Raw genomic sequence first — 22,443 nt, 5'->3', positions numbered from 1 at the left:
CTGAACTGGTTGCCAGCCAATCGCAGGGCACATAGAAACAAACAACCATCCGCACTCACATTCACACCTACGGGCAATTTAGAGTCTCCAATGAATGCATGTTTTGGGGATGTGGGAGGAAACCGGAGTGCCCGGAGAAAACCCACGCAGGCACGGGGAGAACATGCAAACTCCACACAGGCGGGGCCGGGGATTGAACCCAGGTCCTCAGAACTGTGAGGCTGACGCTCTAACCAGTCGGCCACCGTGCCACCCTGACTAATAATAATAATAATAATAATAATAATAAACTCAGTCAAGTCAATAAGCTTGTAATTTAGGTTATTTCAGGCTTTTAAACAGAATGATTAATATAATATTAAAAGATATATTACTGACACTTGCTTTTTCTTGAATACCCTTATTTGTCTCCAAGTGCCATGTTGGAGAAGCCCAACAAGTGTCAAGTCAAAATAACAAACCGCCAGCAGCTGTTTTTTATTAAATCATTCTCTCCTATTTTTGTCAAAAAGAACAGTGACATTTTTGTATGAATAGAATTCGATGGGGCATCCACCAACCACTTACTGTACATAGGGTATCATCCTGGAAAATTCTTCTTTAATTTCTTTTACATTTTTTCCTCCAACAACAACAAAAAAATAATGAATCAAAAGAATCACCAGTCATGTCCACTATAGGATTTTTGAAAAACTAATTTAAGGCCTTATGGTGCCACGACCCTGGACAGACAGCCAGCAGAAACAGGAAGTCCGACACACATTATTGACAGAAAAACAATAACATAAATATACAATTTAATTGTGGAATTGAATAACTCTCGTTTTTCACAGATATAACTATTTTTTTGGGGGCGGAACGCACCATCTCCTAGATCTGGTAGGGTCCTTCTTTTCCCTCGAACCTTCCCCTTCTGTCTCTCATCTTTGTGATAGAGCAGTATGTATATAGCCTCCAGATTCAGTGCGATCCTTGTTCGTTTTTGTCACATTATGCTGTTCATTCTTGCTGCTTGCTGTGCCCATTTAAAAAACTAAAATCTTGATTCCGTTGTCATGTATGCATTTTTTATTTGCATGACCATCCCTTCTTTCCTCAATCAAACTGTGACATGGTCAAACTGTCAAATTAACTAACTGTTAAATGTGGATACAAATTGTATTAAAGGTATTACAGCAGGTACGTGATCATTTGTACTGACCTATTCTTTCACACACAAAAAAATACACATAAAAAGAAAATATTTTAGTTTAGCAGTGATATGGTATGAAATCAAAACAAAACTGTTTATTAAGAAACACAAGTTATACATTTAAGAGAGAATGACTAGGTACTTTTCAACTTGTATTTTATTGTTAACTAATAAGGATTAAGACTTGTCTTCATGTCTGATACCATTACTTTATTAATCAACATAATCATAAATGCATTAGTAAAAATACAGATATTCCCTAATGTTACAAATAATTGAAAATACACTTTGGTTTAATAAACAGTAAGACAGAGTGTTTGCCTCAGTGCATTCAGAACCTCTGATTTTATATCATAAATATAAAATGGCAAAGCAGTTTATAGCAGAAATAGCAAGAATCCAGATTTTGTACTCTGATACTTAACATGTCCTTCAGGTCTATCCATCCATCCATTTTCTGAGCCGCTTATCCTCACAAGGGTCGCAGAAGTGCTGGAGCATATCCCAGCTATCATCGGGCAGGAGGCGGGGTACACCCTGAAGTTGGTTGCCAGCCAATCGCAGGGCACACATAAACAAACAACCATTCGTACTCACATTCACCCCTATGGGCAATTTAGAGACATTAATTAACCTAGCATGCATGTTTTTGGGATGTGGGAGGAAACCGGAGTGCCCGGAGAAAACCCACGCACGCACAGGAAGAACATGCAAACTCCACACAGGGGGGGCCGGGGATTGAACCCCGGTCCTCAGAACTGTGAGGCAGACGCTCTAACCAGTCATCCACTGTCGACCACTTGATTAGGGTCAGTGTGTTAAATGCAATTGATTTGAATCAGGTAAAAAATGTAATGACAATTGACGCTATTGTCGTAAAGAAATACTAAAAAATATGCAAATCCTCACAGAAATTGTTCACTGCAAACGCATCAATTCACCATCCCACTTCGAAAAAAAACCTTTCAAAATGATGTCGTCAACAGTGAGTATTCCCTGCGATGTAATTAAGTCAGTGGATTGGTATCATTCCAAATTGTAAGTTTTACCTATAATCATATAGCACATTTATGCCTGAAGGTTTGACGATCACCCCTCCTTGAGCTGTCACCTTGTCGTGGTGGAGGGGTTTGTGTGTCCCAGTGATCCTAGGAGCTAAGCTGTCTGGGGCTTTATGCCCCTGGCAGGGTCACCCATGACAAACAGGTCCTAGGTGAGGGACCAGACAAAGCATGGCTCAAAGACCCCTAATGATGACGACAAACAATGGACTTCGTTTTCCCTTGCCCGGACGCAGGTCACCGGGGCCCCCACTGGAGACAGGCCTGGTGGTGGGGCTCGAAGGCGGGCGTCTGGTGGCCGGGCCTGCACGCATGAGGCCCAAAAAGCCCGAAATGGTAACGTGGGTCCCCCTTCCCATGGGCTCACCACCTGTGGGAGGGGCCATAGGGGTCGGATGCAGTGTGAGCTGGGGGGTGGCCGAAGGCGTGACCTTGGTGATCCGATCCCCGGCTACAGAAGCTGGCTCTAGGGACGTGGAATGTCACCTCTCTGGCAGGGAAGGAGCCCGAGCTGGTGTGTGAGGTCGAGAAGTTCCGACTAGATATAGTCGGACTCACCTCCACACATGGCTTGGGCTCTGGTACCAGTCCTCTCGAGAGGGGTTGGACTCTCTTCCACTCTGGAGTTGCCCACGGTGAGAGGCGCCGAGCAGGTGTGGGTATACTTATTGCCCCTCGGCTTGGCGCCTGTACGTTGGGGTTCAACCCGGTGGACGAGAGGGTAGCCTCCCTCCGCCTTCGGGTGGGGGGGACGGGTCCTGACTGTTGTTTGTGCCTATGCACCAAACAGCAGTTCAGAGTACCCACCCTTTTTGGAGTCCTTGGACGGGGTGCTGGAGAGCGCTCCTGCTGGGGACTCCATCGTTCTGCTGGGGGACTTCAATGCTCACGTGGGGAATGACAGTGAGACCTGGAAGGGCGTTAATGGGAGGAACGGCCCCCCCGATCAGAACCCGAGCAGTGTTCTGTTATTGGACTTCTGTGCTCGTCACGGATTGTCCATAACGAACACCATGTTCAAGCATAAGGGTGTCCACACGTGCACTTGGCACCAGGACACCCAAGGTCGCAGTTCGATGATCGACTTTGTGGTCGTGTCATCGGACTTGCGGCTGCATGTCTTGGACACTCGGGTGAAGAGAGAGGCGCAGCTGTCAACTGATCACCACCTGGTGGTGAGTTGGCTCCAATTGTGGGGAAAGATGTCGGTCCGACCTGGCAGGCCCAAACGTATTGTGAGGGTCTGCTGGGAACGTCTGGCAGAATACCCTGTCAGAAGGAGTTTCAACTCCCACCTCCGACAGAACTTTTCTCATGTTCCGGAGGAGGCGGGGGACATCGAGTCCGAGTGGACCATGTTCCGCGCCTCCATTGCTGAGGCGGCCGACCGGAGCTGTGGCCGTAAGGTGGTCAGTGCCTGTCGTGGCGGCAATCCCCGAACCCGTTGGTGGACACCAACGGTGATGGATACCGTCAAGCTGAAGAAGGAGTCCTATCGGGCCTTTTTGGCCTGTGGGACTCCTGAGGCAGCTGATGGGTACCGACTGGCCAAGCGGAATGCAGCTCTGGTGGTCGCTGAAGCAAAAACTCGGGTACGGGAGGAGTTCGGTGAGGCCATGGAGAAAGACTTCCGGACGGCTTCTAGGAAATTCTGGTCCACCATCCGGCGTCTCAGGAGAGGAAAGCAGTGCACCACCAACACTGTGTATAGTGGGGATGGAGCGCTGCTGACCTCGTACTGGGACATTGTGAGTCGGTGGGGAGAATACTTTGAAAACCTCCTCAATTCCACCGACACGCCTGGCCATGAGGAAGCAGAGTCTGGGTTCTCTGAGGTGGGCTCTCCTATCTCTGGGTTTGAGGTCACCGAGGTAGTTAAAAAGCTCCTCGGTGGTAGGGCCCCGGGGGTGGATGAGATTCGCCCGGAGTTCCTAAAGGCTCTGGATGTTGTGGAGCTGTCCTGGTTGACACGCCTCTGCAACATCGCGTGGACATCGGGGACAGTGCCTCTGGATTGGCAGACTGGGGTGGTGGTCCCCCTTTTTAAGAAGGGCGACCGGAGGGTGTGTTCCAACTACAGGGGGATCACACTCCTCAGCCTCCCTGGTAAGGTCTATTCAGGGGTGCTGGAGAGGAGGGTCCATCGGGAAGTCAAATCTCAGATTCAGGAGGAGCAGTGTGGTTTTCGTCCTGGCCGTGGAACAGTGGACCAACTCTACACCCTCGGCAGGGTCCTCGAAGGTGCATGGGAGTTCGCCCAACCAGTCTACATGTGTTTTGTGGACTTGGAGAAGGCGTTCGACCGTGTCCCTCGGGGAGTCCTGTGGAGGGTGCTTCGGGAGTATGGGGTACCGAACCCCCTGATACGGGCTGTTTGGTCCCTGTACGACCGGAGTCAGAGTTTGGTCCGCATATCCGGCAGTAAGTCGGACTCGTTCCCGGTGTGGGTTGGACTCCGCCAAGGCTGCCCTTTGTCACCGATTCCGTTCATAACTTTTATGGACAGAATTTCTAGGCGCAGCCGAGGCGTAGAGGAGGTCCGGTTTGGTGGCCTCAGTATTGCATCTCTGCTTTTTGCAGATGATGTGGTTCTGTTGGCTTCATCAAGCCGTGACCTCCAACTCTCACACGAGCAGTTCGCAGCCGAGTGTGAAGCGGCTGGGATGAGAATCAGCACCTCCACATCTGAGACCATGGTCCTCAGTCGGAAAAGATCCTGCCCCAAGTGGAGGAGTTCAAGTATCTTGGGGTCTTGTTCACGAGTGAGGGAAGAATGGAACAGGAGATCGACCGGCGGATCGGTGCAGCGTCTGCAGTGATGCGGACTTTGTATCGGTCCGTTGTGGTAAAGAAGGAGCTAAGCCGAAAGGCGAAGCTCTCAATTTACTGGTCGATCTATGTTCCTACCCTCACCTATGGTCACGAGTTGGGGGTCGTGACCAAAAGAACAAGATCCCGGATACAAGCGGCCGAAATTAGTTTCCTCCGCAGGGTGTCCGGGCTCTCCCTTAGAGATAGGGTGAGAAGCTCGGTCATCCGGGAGGATCTCAGAGTAGAGTCGCTGCTCCTCCACATCGAGAGGAGCCAGATGAGGTGGCTGGGGCCTCTGATTCGGATGCCTCCCGGCCGCCTCCTTGGTGAGGTGTTCCGGGCACGACCCACCGGGAGGAGACCCCGGAGACGACCCAGGACACGCTGGAGAGACTATGTCCTTCGGCTGGCCTGGGAACGCCTCGGGATCCCCCCGGAAGAGCTCGATGAAGTGGCTGGGGAGAGGGAAGTCTGGGCATCCCTGCTAAAGCTACTGCCCCCGCGACCCGACCCGGATAAGCGGTAGAAAATGGATGGATGGATGGTTTGACGATCACTTGAAAATTACTCTGACGAGGATTGTTTCCCTACCTTTTTGACCTTAGGTGCCGCAGATATTTTGGTGCCGTTTAAGATTAACAAATCATCAAAATTATGCTAGGACCGGCACAAAAAAAATCTAAAGCCACTTCATTGCTTTGCAATGACTAAAATAGCTTAAAATGCTACACTCAACTCACTATATTATTTTGTATTTCATTGTATTGTATTGTACTTTATTGTATTGTATTGGATTGGATCTTTTTTATTATTATTATATTGCTCCAGCCAAACATGAAAGTAAAACTTGACTGGTTGAGGGAGACCGTACTGTATATCCCATAAAGAAATTCCATTAACTCTGCTGGACTTTTTTGCTGCAAGCATTACTCATGAACACAGTACACACACGTGCACAAATAGATTATGTGGGCATTCAGGCAAGGTACGGTTGTCAGTTGTGAGGGGGTGGGCTTGCTTGCTCAAGGCTCAGGGAGCAGACTACCATCTTGCCCACAACTAGTACAGAGTGGTTAATACAACCAAGTACTTCCCCTCTATTTGGTATATGGGCATTTGACAGTCAAACTCTTTGGAAGACAGATTTGCTTCTTGCTCCACTTACAAACAGATTAAGATGATAAACAATGAAATAACAAGGAATGTGCAACTATAGTGGAGCATTATGCCATTTGCAGTCATACAAGCCTGTAGATCGTCTGTGGACAAAGACACAGAAACATATACTTGGTTGATAATAAAAAAAAAAAAAAAAAAAGTGATCAATTATAATTCTATATAATGATACAATAATAATTCAAATTAAATACTGTATAACAAACTTTTTTTTTTAGCACGTTTAAAAAGATGTGTGGTTTGCTTGATCAATTGTATGTGGTGGACTTCAAAATGTCCTTATATTTCATGCATTTTTTTATTTATTTTTTCAAATATTTAGCAGGATTAGATGCATATTTTCTTCCAGGCAAGTGTGTTTTTGCTGAGCCTCCTGCCACTAAGTTCTCCAAAGGTCTGTGTGCTAATAGATGGGTTCTTACCCATCTATTAGCGCACAGACATGTCCTACCTGAAACCTTCTGTATTCGTGGCATCAATTTATTCCACAAGTAACACTCTTTGGCTCTCATCATTCTTCTTTTTTCTGGAAGGTTGGAGTTCAGCGTGACATACTCTTGGCGTTCAGGGGTGAACAAGGGCCATGCAACCCCATCAATTTCTGGATTTCTGAATGGAAGAGAAGACAAGATTCAACACACACAGACGCATGCACATCACGTACACACAGGCACACACAAAATTACAAGGGAAGATTACACTTACGCAAGCTATATGCATGAGTGTGTGTATGTGTGTGTGTGTATATATATATATATATATATATATATATATATATATATATATATATATATATATATATATATTTAGCAGTATGACCCGACAGTAGAATATTATTAAAATTATGTTTTTGAAAAATCATCCATCTTTGGCCTTGTTTTATGCATTTTATTTAATTGTAATTATTATTTTAAAACTTGTCCCGCCATAACAATTCTATCCTATAAGAGACAGAAGGTGTGATAGACGAGTTGTCAATAATTTTCTCGTGCACACGCAGAAACTCGCAGTGTACCAGTAGCCTTGCAGTGGCCTAGATCTATGGGAACAATGATGGAACAATAAACAACACTGGAAAATACAAAAATGTCCATCCTTCATGTGCCAACAACTAAAAGCACAGCGAAGGAACCAGAAAAGTTAAAAAGAGGGAATTTCCCAAGACAAAACAAGGGTAAACAGGAATTGCCTTTCTGAGGTGCTGAGAACTCAGGAACCTGATGGGACTCAAAAGCGACGTAGAATTTGTGTATCAGAAGTGTATCACCGCTATTGATTTTTAATTGATCGGATGTTGCAAAAAATATAACTTTAAACCAATAACATTGAATGTTATGGTAGCAGTACATTACAAGGTCATAGCAACGTAGCAGCTGTGGCTAATGCTTAGTATTCCTCGCAATGCTATTTCGTTGAAGCTCGGAAAGGTTGCGTATATGTTTTTTCTGTGACTTTGTGACAACTAGGGATAGGACGGCGTTCGGTACACTCTGCATGGAAAAATAAGCCCTTACGGCTTTAAAGTGCAATTCACGGACATGGATAAAATGTAAAACCACTTGCACGGTGTACTGAAAAGGATGAAAATTAGAAGAAAAAAATCTTTGTTGTGGATTAATATTGCTTTGATAACGGCTGCATGGCATATTTTCAATATCTGATCGTTTTGGGCTTGGTTCATCTGCAAGGTAGGTAACGGTGTGTGTTGGTGAAGGGTGTGGCTTTAGTCAAGAGACTGGGTGGGGTGGAGGATTAGTGAAGTGAAATATTGCTAGCAGCTTGAAAAATGCATACTGTACCTTTAAGGAAACCTTATTCTCAATATCAATTCCCAGTAAAAGAGTCATGAAGAAAGATGAACTTCGTACCCATTGCTGCATTCTAACTTTATGTGGTCTGAATTGTTGCTGTCTCAGCTACAACTGACTGGGCAATAACTAAGAGGGAAGACATTTTACAAATTGACTTGTTGCATTGGTGGTATTGTAGAGGTTTGTTGTGGTTGTTTTTAGAACAATCCACTCTTTCAGAAATGTTTGAATGGAGCAGAATGCACTGTTGAGTGATTGATTAAATACGTGTGTGGCAATGGAAGCACACAGAATCATTGAGTAAGGAGTGTGGTCCTATACTTGTGTCTATATTGTCCGTTATGTATTTGATGATGCATACCCCGTCCTTGCAAAGTTGGCCCAGTGTTTCAGAAATTTCTTGGTCATGTTGACTTCAGTGTTTGTGTATCCCCAGGTTACATTCAGTGGCATTCCGAACACAAACTCAATCTCATAACCATGTGAAATACCCATCCATGCTGGCCAAGGATTTATGGAAGACTGGTGGTCGAAGGAATATAGGAACATTTTACCGCCCTGATGTGAGTACCTGGGGGCGGGAAAAAACACAGTAATTGAACTTGTAGGTCATTAAAGAAATAAAGTTGCAATACAGAATACTGCTTGCTTTTAGAATGACTGATGGTAAATCACTTTTTTTTTCTTCAATTTTGTTTTTCCCAGTAATTGGATGATTTTTACAACAGCCCTCTCCTAAACAGCATACATGTGTTCAAAAGAGACCATCTATCATACAGCCATTTTCTATACTGCATATGCTGTTCAGGATCACGGCCAACTGAAGCTTATCCAGAGTGACTTGAGGGGAGAGGCGGGAAACCTTGTGGCTAAGTCACCAGTAACTCACAGAAAACACAAAGACAAACATTCATATTCGCATTCACGCCAATGGGCAGTCTTCGATTAACCTAGCATTCATGTTTTTGAACTACAGAAACTTGAAAAAAAAGCAGATGTCAACTCTACACAAAGTCAGATTCAAGGCCAGAATCTCTGAATATGAGACAGACACCCTAACCACCACAAGTCATTAATACAATTGAGAATCTTGTGCTTACATGTGAGCAAACTCTAACAAAGGACAAACAAAAAATCGGTCTCCAACCAGATTCCCCAGGGAGTCACGGTTTTTCATCCTGTCATGCTCAGCCGTCCAATCGGTGTAGTGAAAAACCGCTCCTTCTTCTCCGACAGCGTCAACGTCCGCCATTGCCAGCCGCACTCCTTCCATGAACTCCATCCTGGTGATGAGACTCTCACCAGTGATGTTAAATCCTGGCATCCCATAGATTAAAATGTAGGTGCCTTCATTCCTGGTTAATCCAAACAACACATCTTTCTTTGGAAGTATATTACTTTGCAGCAACACCTGTAGAGAAAAATTATTTTTTTTTTTTTAATAATATATATTTTGACTTCTCAGTCAGTCTTTTTTTTTCATTTATACAATTCTTCTGTGAAGCAGATCTATGTTCACATAGTTTCCAGATTTACTCTTTGTCTGACCCATCATTTGCCTGAGGGTACCTACCAGGGTAAAATAGCTCTCCAAAACATAGCTCCTAGGGCACAAAACACACTTGGGCACTCGCCACCTCCACCACAAGGTTATTCATTCCACTTGTCTTTTCCTTTTTCAACCAGAAACGTAAAGTGACTGGTAAAGATTACATCATTTAATTTGCCTTTAATCTGTAGTTTACAAAGACTTAATATATGTCAAAAGTCACCTTTTACTGTATATTAACTCAAAAAGGTTGCACTTGAGTTTGCTGAAAGTCTGATGCACCCTGCATAATGCTTTTTTTGGAAATGAATTACTGATGAAGGTCAGCATTGGTCAACTGGTAACTTTGAAGATAAATCCCATGATGATGGTTTACAGATGAAAAACAAAAGTGGTTGTTTGTGGTTTGTCTGTTTTCTACAGATCATTTATGCAGAAAGTTATTCCACTTCATATGACTATTGTTCATTAATGAGTGTTTTTGTAGCTCCAACAACTTCAAAGCATGAAATCTCTTTTCCCTGGTGGAACATGTATGCTAGTTTCAGAAGATGAATTCTCCAATTTTTTTTTTTCATATTATGCTCATTAACAGATACCATCAATGGCCTCAAATTAGGATATGAGTTTAAAATCGACTACTAATGCTCAATGTACAGTCTTTGTGTAAAACCTGAATATAAATGAGCATGTTTGGCATACCCATATTGACATGACACAACACTTTACATAGAATCAGACCTACTTCAACTTCATCAGGTAGGAAGTCCCCATCCACAACGGGGACAAAGGAGAACTGCATTATTGTAGGCTTTGTGAGAACATCAAATTGCTTTGAGGTTATCACCCAAGGATCAATCTTCTGTAAACAGATGTCCTGATGAGCTGGAGAAGATGTGGGACACCCCAATAATGTTGCCAGCATCATGGATCTGGATGGTAAAGCAACAATGTAGCTGTTTAACCTTTAACATACCAGGTTCAGATACTCAAAACGGTGTACTGGGTTGTAATCATAAAGTAGGAATTATGCATGATATGATTTCACTCTTTAAAAATGTGTCAGATTTGAAATCTCTAACAATATATTGGCAAAGCAATGGTGCATTTACAGTAAACATAAATAAATAAATAAATAAATAAAAGTAACCAATCAGGTAGGAATGAAGAAAACCTTTTACTACCTTTCATAGGCAACTGTCTTGCTGACTGAGGCCCATGGTGCATTTGGGGAAGCACTCTGCATGACAGCCCTTTGAAAGAGGTCTTGACTACCTGGGGAGAGGAGGTGGAAGCCAACAGATGCAGAGCCAGCACTCTCCCCAAAAATTGTGACCTGTGCAAAACAGAAAACCCAAAGGAAACAGTTTGCATTACTTTAGTTAATACAACTTTACAACTTAATCACTACGGGCCATATTCTCACGTGTGCGTGAGTCATTTAAAAATCTGTCATTTACACACCCTCATGAGCAATCCAAAATATGGCCATTCTCTGCCAAATTTGGATCTGCGCGCAGTTGTGCGCCTTCTCCCGTGGACTTAAGCACTTTTCCTCTTCTGCACTCCAGTTCCTGTGGTAAGTCTAGCGCCCCGTGAAGGTGAAACATCATACTGCACGTTTTGATTCTGTTAACTGCTGTCGAAAGCCTAGTGACAGCCTGGCGGCGGCTGACTGTCTCATGCTAATTGTGCGGGACGCACCTGGCCCATGACGCTCACCGACGCTCATCGGCTGCCTAGCCGCCATAATGTGTCGCTTCCACATTATGCCCACAGCTGAAGGTCGACATATTATGTGATATAAATTGGTGAAAAAAAATCTGCACCAGCAGACGTTTTTTCACCTGTGAGGAGGTTTTCTGCTTCAAAAATGCTGCTGGTGGCTTGGAGTTTGTTTTTTGAAAGCCCAGGGTTCCCACTACAGTCATCAAAATGGTGCAATAATGAGTTAAAGTTCAAATATCTTCTTTTATTTTATCTATGTCAGTCGTGAAGTACATTAAAGTGACTTGCCCGTGTTCTGTGGCACAAGGTGCTTGTAGGGCCATGTTGATAACAAATTTCTAGTAATGGACCTCCAAACATCCTTTCAGTCTTAAGAACAGTCTCCTGATTAAATTACTTTTATTTGATTTATTTGACAACGAATACAAATTTAAAAAAAAAAAAACATGCTCTTTCAAAGTGTAGCATGCTGGACGAGCGATGCGCTCATCTCTCTGGTGACCTCGCATCTGCTACCCAAGTTAATTTCAGATTTAAAGTGTGTTATATTTTCCAAATTATTTCTATGTCATTCCAAGTTTCAGGAAAAGGCCATGCTCCATGATTTACAGCCAGCCTCAGACTTTAGTCAGTCATGCCTCACACATATCCCAGTGGTTGGGCCAAAAGTCTTGACGAGAGAATGTGTGTACCTGGAAGGTACGTAAGCCAAGCGTGTAAAAACAACAACAACAACAAAATGTATGAACGGGAGAATATGGCCTTATTAAATCACCAAAAAAAAAACAATCAAAATGCTGACCTGTGAAGGATCACCCCCAAAAGCAACGATATTATTGGCTACCCATTGGAGGGCTAAGCGTTGGTCCAGGAGGCCTGCATTGCCCCGGATGTTGTTGTCAGGCAAAGCCAAGAAACCAAGAGGACCAAGTCTTTAATACATGATACAAGTTAGTTACTACGTACATTTAATGAGAGCCTGAACATGTGATTTACAATTTTCACACAACCTAGTAATTGGATTGGGAAAACATCTCTTTAATCTATTTAAGTAAAATTGTTCCTTTATTTCTTCCTATATTTAAGTGCAGTGTTACTGTTCAAACTGTGTATAATGTAATAGTGGCTTACAATAATAATAAATATAATATTTTAGGACTAAAACCTCTGTCGTTTTTAATGAACACCTATGCCTACGCTATAGTAAATTCATGTTAGTCAAGATGGTGGTAAACCACTGCCCTAGTTAAGAGCCAGTCAATCACAGGCCAGTTCCGAATGTGTCATTGAGAAGGAGTTGATCCCAGCTGCAACTAAGTGCACTGTATGAAACGTGACACTACCAATGGGCCACAGTAACTCATTATCAATTAATCAGGTTTACACTTTAAGTCCTCACCTGTAATTCATTGATACCACAATAACACCTTCAACTTTACTCAGGTATCGGCCATCATAAATGTCCAGAGATGACGTTCCTGAAATAAATCCGCCTCCATAGATCCAGACAAGTACAGGAGCCAGTGAACTTTGGCTAGCTTTGGAAAAGGGGGTCCAGACATTTAGATATAGACAGTCCTCACTCAGTTTAGTGTTTGCGTTCCACATCTCAGCACCCCTGAAACCTGTTAAAAAAAAAAAAAAAAGCTTATATTCATCAAGAGTGAAAGTGACTCAGAGACTGCTACAGGGGTTGGCTCTCTTCTCTTAGATCTTTGGAGGTGCACTTCATTGTTAGTCATAAGTTGAAGTGCTTCATTTTATGAGCATGTATTATAAAAAGCTGGCATGCGTAGGTTCTGCCAACGGAATATCTAATCCTGTTTTCAAATCTATATTTGGAGAATCTTTTGGCATTTGCAGTGTACATACGCCTGGCGCTATCTTGTTTCCAAACAACCATCCCTGACAGGTGGTTGCGTCTATAAATAGCGATGTATCCGTGACCCAGGCCCGGTTCCATCTACAGTAGGAGGGTTGTCTTGTCGAACTACACACCTACAGTAGATGAAAAAAACAAAAAATACTGATAAAAAGAATTAATATAAGTAAAGGGTCCTCTTCTTACTCTCAACCATGTTTTACCCCTGCCTACATTTTGTATTGACTTTTTCCAGTGATATCTTTGTGGAGCTGGTAGCCTTTGTTTGACTTCCTTCCAAATGACTATTATGATGTTTTGAAATATTAACACACTGTATTTGTCGAAATAGTCATATAGCCCAAAAAAAAACTAAAACATTTGTGGCAAACGATGGCATCCTCAGTTCCCACCCACCACACACTCTTGCCAAATGTTCTTTTGCAGTTTTCCAAGTGTGTACAGTGCCATAGACCAAGAAAGGAAGACGCGAAAAGTGATTGTGAATTGGAAGTGAGACGACGCGGCTGCCTGCGTGTAAAACGTGTCCTACCTGGGTAGACCGTATCTGGAATCTGGTAGCAAGAATTTGCATAGTTTGTGGCATCTAACACCCCCTCCCATCTTTCTGCAGGCTCCGGAGCTCTGAATCTCAGTTTGCCAAGAGGTGGTTTTGCATATGGAATTCCAAGGAAGACTCGGATTTCACCACCGAGAACAGAAAGCTGTTTTCCTTGGACTTTCCCATTGCGAGTGTTGACTATAAGGTCATCTTGTGTGGTGAGTGACACAGACAGGATCGAAAGCAGCATGAGAAGAGCATAGTTCTTCTGTGCCGAGCGCGTCGCCATTGAAGATCCTGGCAGAAACAGAAACATACATGCCCAAGGTCCGATATTAGATGTTTCACGCTACAATAATTAGAAAATGTTTTGAGCTCGAACTGCTGTCATGCATGATGTCTCGTGGGACCTTAGTTCAGAAAGCGTCAAAGCATTAACATAAAACATGTAAACGGTGATATTGGCTTGTCTTTGGGGACCCCTGGAAGATACCTTTTCGTAAGCTGACTCACAGTCAAGTATTAAGAATGGTTGACTTTTTACAGTTGTGCTGTGTCAGATTGTTAAGAATGGGACATTTTTAAATGACATTTTTTCATTTGTAATTTTTGTTTGTTTGTTTGTTTTTTCATTCCTGGTTAATTGAATGCTGAAAGGTTTTTGCCTGGACAAGTCATACAATTTCCTATTTAAAAAAAATAATGTTTCCATGATTTTGTTTTTAACAAACCAGAGGTTGACATGCGCACCTAAGTGATTTGTTAGGCATTTACAGGTTCCGCTGTATTTGTATAAACACTCAGCATTTTTTATTTTCATTTTTTTTTTTTTTTTTTTTTTTAAATGAACTTTACACAGGATGATTCGACACAGGAGCACAGATAATATTTGTGCAACAGATATTTGTCTCTGGAGAAAATCAACATGTTAATACATTACTGTGTAAAGCAGGCAAATGCAATTGATAAGCAAATTAAGCAAGACATCACAGAAAACCTCAGGTATCTTTGCTGTAAAATGTGTGAGAGTTGAACAACCTGCGCCAACATGCGCACAAGTAAGCGTTGAGATTGTGTGCGCGTGCGTCTGCGTGCAGTCCACATTGCACTTCGCAGCGTGTTGCGATAAACCTTTGATTCGCCGATTTAGCGGACATTCCGCACGCACGCAGAAGTCTCAATGCAAAATGTGCAAATGCCGTGAATCAACGACGTCACTGAAAATAACCTGCGCGCCGAATCAATTAATTAGCAACCAATCTGCAAATTATTCTATGACGTCTTACCTGGTCAGTTGCAGTTTGAGTGTGCGTGGAGTGGATAAGTACACACGCTGTTGTTGACACGAGGAAGGCGTGGAATCACTGTCCTTGTCCCGCGTCTGTGGATTTCCTCCCCTCCCAGAGTCATACAGTGGCTGCTCTCCAGTGTTATGTTATTTCACAAGTAGTATTACTATAATCACCTATGTGATCATGAGAGGACAGTAAACTAAACATTTTGACCCTGTAACCAAGAAGGTGGGAGCTTTACATGGGCCCATCCTCCAGAGGTAACACACCTGAAAAAAGAGACTAGTCTTCTTCTTTTTCTTTTTCATTTTTTTTTTTTTTATTGGTGGGTGTAATTCTATTCAAGACAGCCAAGACTCCATTCATCTTTACCGCAATGACCTTTATTGCAGCTTACTAGGTTCCAAGATACCAGATGGTCACTTGTTTATGTTTTATTCCTAACTCTTATTGGTTAGTGATATCCTTTACATACAGACTGTATGGTTGCATGGATAAGCATTATATTTCCATGACTTCCATGTTTTGTAGAAGCAAGCAGGTATACGTTGATACAACCTTTATTGTGTTGAATCGCACTCGATTGTGCACGTTCCTAATGAGCTTGACTGTATATAGAGAAAGTACAGTATATTATTATTAGCATTTTTTATTACTTTGTCAGGCTACATATTTAATTATAGTTAATAATAGTCATTGTAATTATAACACAAACATTGATAACAACAGAATAAACAATCTATGAGAACAAAATAGAAGAAAATATGTCAGTAGTTTTACAAACTTTGTCTATTCTAATATTTGTATTCTAAATGGTGTCTTTTATCCCGTTCCCTCATCCATGTATTGCAGAGTGGTGTTGAAGTGAAAAAACTCCACAAATTCCACTTTATTTTATTTTGTTTATTACAAGGAATTCCAGCTTGTTGATGACTTTACTGAGAGTTCCAAGATTCCACAAACAATTTTATGAGGAATCCTTAAGCAGAGATGTATTCTTTTGTCTCTGTGCCAGTCTCGCATCTGTGTCGAGCGATTTCAACACAGCAGCCCATGAGAAGGGAGTTTGCTCCATTGGGAACATGAAGCTCAGAAGTACAGCTCGCCTGTTGAACAAACATGTTAGAAGAGTGATATAAAGACAAAACAGGGCATTCAAATGATTCAAGCACACTTGCCATGTGTGAAGCGTGCGAATGTGTATGAGCACTGAAACTCGCTGCCGTCTTTCTAAACTAAACAAAGTTAGCAAGAGCTAACGTTTTGGCTAACACCGATCACGTTTGCTCCAACATTCAAAATGTTTTTTTTGGTTTTTTTTATGAAATAAAAACCTCCAGGTTAAATGAATAATTGTTATTGAATCAAAGCTAAAAGTTTAACTGCAACGGGTTGCTTTTTTTTAAAGTTAAGGCAGTGTTTTTTTTTTTTTTTTTTTTTAGTGCAACGCTATCAACTCATCACCACTTGTTGGTGAGTTGCTCTGTTGAAAGGGAAGACTTACACAGAAACTCATTTCCCAAATGAGTGTACATAGCCAGGGAGAGCACGTAATTGACCTGCAGTGTGCTCTGAAGGTTGTGCAATCAAAGACAAAACTGTGGCGAACTGCCCCCAGAGAAACAAATCATTGCAGCTGTGTCAGAGACAGCAAACAGCTGCTGTACTCCACGCTTCAAGAAGTTTTACTGTATGTGAAGTCATGTCTTCATACACATGTACGCACACACACGCTATCCAAATTAACCTGTGACAGGAGCTTCCCTAATTGGTATAAAAGGCAGATTGAGAACAAGGACGGACCGAGAGGTTGGGAGACGTTACTTGCAAGCCGGTGAACTGAGAAACAGGGGGAATGAACGCGGGACAGCTGGTTAAGTGTTTTCAGAACACCGCTTTAACGAGGTAATAATATAAAAGAGTCACTGATGGTGTAGTGGTACACTCGCCTGACTTTGGTGCAGGCAGCGTGGGTTCAGTTCCCACTCAGTGACGGTGTGAATGTGAGTGCGAATGGTTGTCCGTGTCTGTATGTGCCCTGCGACTGACTGGCGACCAGTTCATGGTGTAGTCCGCCTTTCGCCCGAAGTCAGCTGGGATAGGCTCCAGCGTCCCGCGACCCTAACCAGGATAAGCGGTGTTGAAAATGGATGGATGGATAATATAAAAGAAGTGGTTGATGGACATTGACAGGGCAAAATTCAATTGGGTGAATAAAGAAGTCATATCTGCCATTGGTGTTTGTGTATCTTGGGTTTTATTTTTGGTCGGCTCTTGACAATACATAAATAAAAAGTGATTTTCTGAGAGCTGTGAGTGACTATACAGCTTAACTTTAAAGTTGAAGGTAGTATGATTCACAATTCTATCAAAAATTGGGAGAAAAGTACAGTATGCCTTTAAAGTTGCACAAACATAGTCACTGACTGTCAGTATACTATTTTTTAAACAAGCAATTAAATAATCAAGTTTCCCTATTACATGCCTATTCTGAAGGTTCCAAATACATACTTAGGCACCTATCAAAATGTATCTATTTATTATTATTACTTATTTATTTATTTATTTTTCTTTGATGTCCTTTTATCTGGTTTTCATGATAATTTGGGGTAAAAGTGCCCAGAAAGTCCTTCTGCAAGCTATTCTAGCTAGACTTTTACACTTGGCAGTTGAGTTGAGATGACTTGTTTTCTCATTAATATGCAGCAGGTAAATAAACTTTGCTCGGATTGTGTCACTCCTCTTCGCCAATTTAAATATGGAAAACAGCTTGGTTCTGATTGGCTGTTGGCAAATGGTGATATCTCGGCAGCCGGGCCAAGCATTCATAGTGACCTCGCTTTCATTTAATTCGATGTTGGAGGGTCTTACTATCGTCGTGAAGGAGAATTCACCAAGCGTTGTTTTGTTCACCCGCAACTCACAACCCCACAGAGAAACGGACATGTCACGCGCTTGAAGTAAAAGCGATGAGGATATTTTGAGAAGCGGGTCCCATTCAATCACTATAATGTATCTGGCTCACAGTGTTCATTTGCTTTGCACATTTTGGCAAAGGTGACCGCGGTTACACTCAACATTATAAAACACAAATCATGCATGCTTTTATATATTGTATTTGCATGGCTTATGACGACTACCCAGCCAACTGGCTCGCTAACTCCAAATCCAAAAATGCACTTCTCGCAGCATGTGAAAGCTTATTTTAGGAAGCCATCCTCCACGAAATGGGCCAGAAGACAGAACAATTCTGGTTCCGAAATGCTTTCTCCCCCCCAAAAATTGAAGCCATTTATTCCTCAAGTTTGGCGGGTGACACAAAGTTTAAGCTTTGCACACGACGCGGCCGTGTTTCCACTCAGCAATTTTTCCTGACATGGGCGAGCATGTAGCAACCAAGAAGTGGGCAGTTAGTTGAAAAACGAGTTAACTTTTAATGTCAGAAATACGCAGAAATCTCATCCGGTCATTTTGCAAGCCTTATGCGTTCATCATCTTTTGAATTCAATCGACAAACCGCATAGATGTCAAACAAAGTCACAGAATCATTTTGACCTATGTTATGCATGAAACAGTTAAAAAAAAAAGGGATTTTGGTGGAATGGGACCTATAAAACATTGCCTGCACAGTTAATAGGTATTTATTTAAATGATTATTGATTGTTGATTATAACAGATTGGAAGATGACCAAATCATCAACTTTATATTTACTGTAGGTTACATTATGTTTTATAAACTCCTACAAATGTAAAGAATCGAATATTTAGGTCAGGTATTGTCCACTTTACAATTCACAATGGTATCTATTTTTTCTTTGTGCTATCGCACTTGTGTCGTCATCCTTATTTGGGTCAAGCGTCATTCTTCAGTCAACATATTCGTCACAAATGTCATCGACAGATTATGAGGCATTAAATCCTTATGGTGCAGTATGATGGTGCCTAAAGGTTACAGTCCGGTGAGTCCTGCGGGGCTGCAGCCGAGCAAGATTTTTCTGTGTAGGTTGTGTGTGGGCATGTGCATGAGAGGGATAGCAAGAGGAAGAAACAACATGATAGATTATAGAACTATTTCAGTAGTGTAAAATTTCATTTAAAATCCTACTTTCCATTCAATCTTGATAAAACAATTGCCTTGCGACCCATATAACGCACCTTTGCACCCGCACCTTCCACAAACTCAATTGTCTTCCTCACTTGCACAAAATATTACTAGTTTGTATGGCTGCTGTGTGTCTGAAGTGTTGTTTTTATATTGCGGCCATATTTCATTTTGGCCTACTTTCTTTAAATTGCCTGTGGGGTTTTGTATGGGGAGAAGAGCCATCACGTTTATATATGAGATTGAAGGAACGGGAAGGAAGCTTGGAGACTTGTTTATGTTCTTATTCATTTTCTCTACATTTTTCTGCCTGTCTTCATACTACCTTTCTCCTATTATGTTTCCTTCCTTTACCCTCACTTTTCTCAGCTCCTCACGAGTCGTCAGTATCTATTACGCTTCCCTACATGATTCTGTTCTCCCCAAGTATGCATTTGTTCCCAGAGTCGGTTGTACCTGAACAAGTTCAATGCCCCCAAGTTCATGAACTAGTTCATACTTTGTGCGAATGTGAACTGAACTTACTTCATTTCTGCCTGATGAACGTAATTGAGAGCGCGTTCATTCTGGCGTCAATGAACGTTTTTCGAACGAAGGTTAATTGTCATTCAAGAGTGCCAGGTTTTGCTTGGGACTTCCAGGACAAAACCCGTCTGAACACACGATATACGAGCCTTGATATGTCGGGGATGAACACCGTGTTTGACATTGCCATTCATGTTTACATTCGGCAGGCATGTCGCAGCAGCCTGTGTGTGCGAGGTGCATTCAGGGACACTGCATAAATGGGAGTGAATGTGTTCTGTGGTTGTTTTGTAATGCAGTACATCATTGTAAAAATGTATTACTGGGAAAATTATTATTTGTGTCAGAATGATTGTCATCATATGGAATTTATTTTTGTTTTGCAATATACAGTAAGAATAGATAAGATCAAATATTTTGTTAATATAGTCAGCCAGAGCTGCAAGGAATGCAAAGTTCTCAATGTCCTTTCACCATGGTTCCTGTCATATTGTCTAGCGTGTTTTTGTTTGCACATCAAGGACAAAAGTCCTGTTTTTGTTTTAATTCCTCATTTAAAAAGGACAAGTAGTCAAGCAACAAGTTTTTTTAGGTTGTAGGGTGAAAGCTGCAGCTGGCTACTAGTGTGGACTTGCAACAATGATGAAATGAAATGCCAGTATTTTGAGGGTAATAGCCTGTCAGCATCATATTGGGGAAAAAAAACTATGAACTACTTCATTTTTGGAACGGCGAGCTTAGTTCAAAATTTTGGATTATGAACTATAAATTGAACCAGTTCATTTTTGGAACGGCGAACTGTAATTTGAAGTAGTTTGCGTATGAAATGAACTTTCCCAGTTCCCGTGCAACTGGTTTTGATTGCCGTTAGGACAGAAATCAAGAGATGCATAACATCTATTGCAACATGATCTAAGTCACTGGGAAATCTCCCATACATTTTGCAGAACTCTATGTTTGTACACCTTGACTAATCTCACTTTATTGTCATGTATTTTACACTTTGTACAACATTTGACTAATCCATTTAGCCCATCACAGTAGGGAACACAACAATCACACACTTCAGCAGTGGACAATTCATAGAACCCTGGGAGCAGTTTTTAGGTGTCTTGTCAGAGGGGACTACAGCCGTGGGCGTGAACCAGGACCCCTACAGAATATTTCATATCACATTAAAGCAGATCTGTGTAAAAAGTCAGAAATGTCACCGTTTTCAATAATATTTCCTTTCCTGCTGTTCCATTACAAATTTAAAATGTTTATGTGTACACTATTTGTTCTGGACCGAGTCACTTGATACTTGAGGCATACAATTTACTTCTGTGCATGAAAGAGCAGGATTCAAGTGCATTTATTTTGAAGTTAGAATTGATATACTGTATAATATTATTTTTATACACACACAGGCACAAAAGCATTATCCCTCACAATGCATTTGCCCTTTGACACATCCTTTGACACAGTAGATTCTCATTTGCATACACACTATCTTGAATGATATTTATCATATTCGTGTGTGTGCACACCTGCGTGCGTGCGTGCGTCCTGTGTGTATGTGAAGGAAAACACATGCACCTTGGGTCAAATGATGAAACCAATTTGAAACAACATGCATTTCTATTTGACTGTACTTATCAACCGAATCAGACAAGGGTGAATGGAATTCATAAAACAGCTATGTGCCTACGTAATTTAAATAAAGCTGTACCCATTTTAAATCTTATCAACTCCTCAATGGAAACCACTGTAGCCCCAAATTGTCCCATGCTCTTAACATCCCAAGCATAGTTAGTTTTGGGTATGTGTGATTGTGCATGGGAGGCAATAACTGCTTGATTTACAAGATTATATTCTGCGCAACTCACCCATAATTCCTGTATGCATTTCAAATGTACATACTGGGTATAACCGGATGTATATATATATATATATATATATATATATATATACTTTTTTTTCCAACAGTTGCTAATAGCACTATCATGAGGAGTTTTCACTTTTTTGTCCCCATACTGAGGGCTACTTTGGAGCAAAAAACAAAGATATCTGCAATGTGTGTGCATAGAGCCAATGATGTTTAGGTGTCACAAGAAAAAGCACAAGTGAGTGTTCCACAGCCATGAAACAACTGTTCGTGAACTGGGAATATTGTGTGAATCAAGGTAATTTTTTATTCGTAAACTGAAATGTTCATGAACTGGGCCATTCGTAGACCAAGGGTCCACTGTAATCAGTGATCTTAACAGAAAACTACACTTCATCACGTCATCAAATCTTTAGTTTTGTTTGGGAAAATATTGAATAGATCCATCCATCTTCTATACCGCTTATCCTCACTCAGGTCGGGGACGTGCTGGAGCATATTCCAGCTATCTTCGGGCGAGAGGTGGACAACACCCTGAACTGGTTGCCAGTCAATCGCAGGGCAATATTGAATACGGTCCAATTTTATTTTCAAGGCAGGCTTTGGGTAAAAAAAAACAAAAAACAAAAGGTGTTTTTTAGGAAAAGACCATGTGTGGGAGGCAAGAAACAGATAACAGAACACAGGAGACAAAAATAGAAGAAAGTGGGTGGATCTGCTTTTGGTGCTGAAGGGGAATTTTCTAAGGCTTTTTAGTCATTCAAAACCACACAACCACATTAAAATGTATAGTAAGTTACCTAAAAAGCATCCATACTTAATCGTTGTCTGTTTCTATTAATACTAACAACATTCAGTGTCTCACAGAAGGACATTCCTGAAGTGGCATTACTTTCCCATGCAACA

The 22,443-nt window shown here is 41.9% G+C and overlaps 1 protein-coding gene across 1 annotated transcript; it reads right to left on the bottom strand.

The window, feature by feature from the left end:
* Positions 1–1,267: 1,267 nt before the first annotated feature.
* Positions 1,268–15,300, bottom strand: LOC133482373 (acetylcholinesterase-like). The gene is made up of 10 exons (XM_061782436.1): positions 15,038–15,300; positions 13,743–14,048; positions 12,728–12,953; positions 12,131–12,260; positions 10,785–10,936; positions 10,346–10,532; positions 9,152–9,462; positions 8,413–8,622; positions 6,692–6,849; positions 1,268–6,323 (listed from the first exon to the last, which is right to left on the bottom strand). The coding sequence occupies exons 2-10, from the start codon at positions 14,038–14,040 to the stop codon at positions 6,226–6,228; spliced, it is 1,770 nt and encodes a 589-aa protein (XP_061638420.1). The 5' UTR covers positions 14,041–14,048; positions 15,038–15,300; the 3' UTR covers positions 1,268–6,225.
* Between the last annotated feature and the right edge of the window lie 7,143 nt (positions 15,301–22,443).

The sequence above is a fragment of the Phyllopteryx taeniolatus genome, chromosome 8 (assembly GCF_024500385.1).
Source record: "Phyllopteryx taeniolatus isolate TA_2022b chromosome 8, UOR_Ptae_1.2, whole genome shotgun sequence".
NCBI classification, from domain to species: domain Eukaryota; kingdom Metazoa; phylum Chordata; class Actinopteri; order Syngnathiformes; family Syngnathidae; genus Phyllopteryx; species Phyllopteryx taeniolatus.
This window is presented reverse-complemented; position numbering and strand designations above follow the sequence as displayed.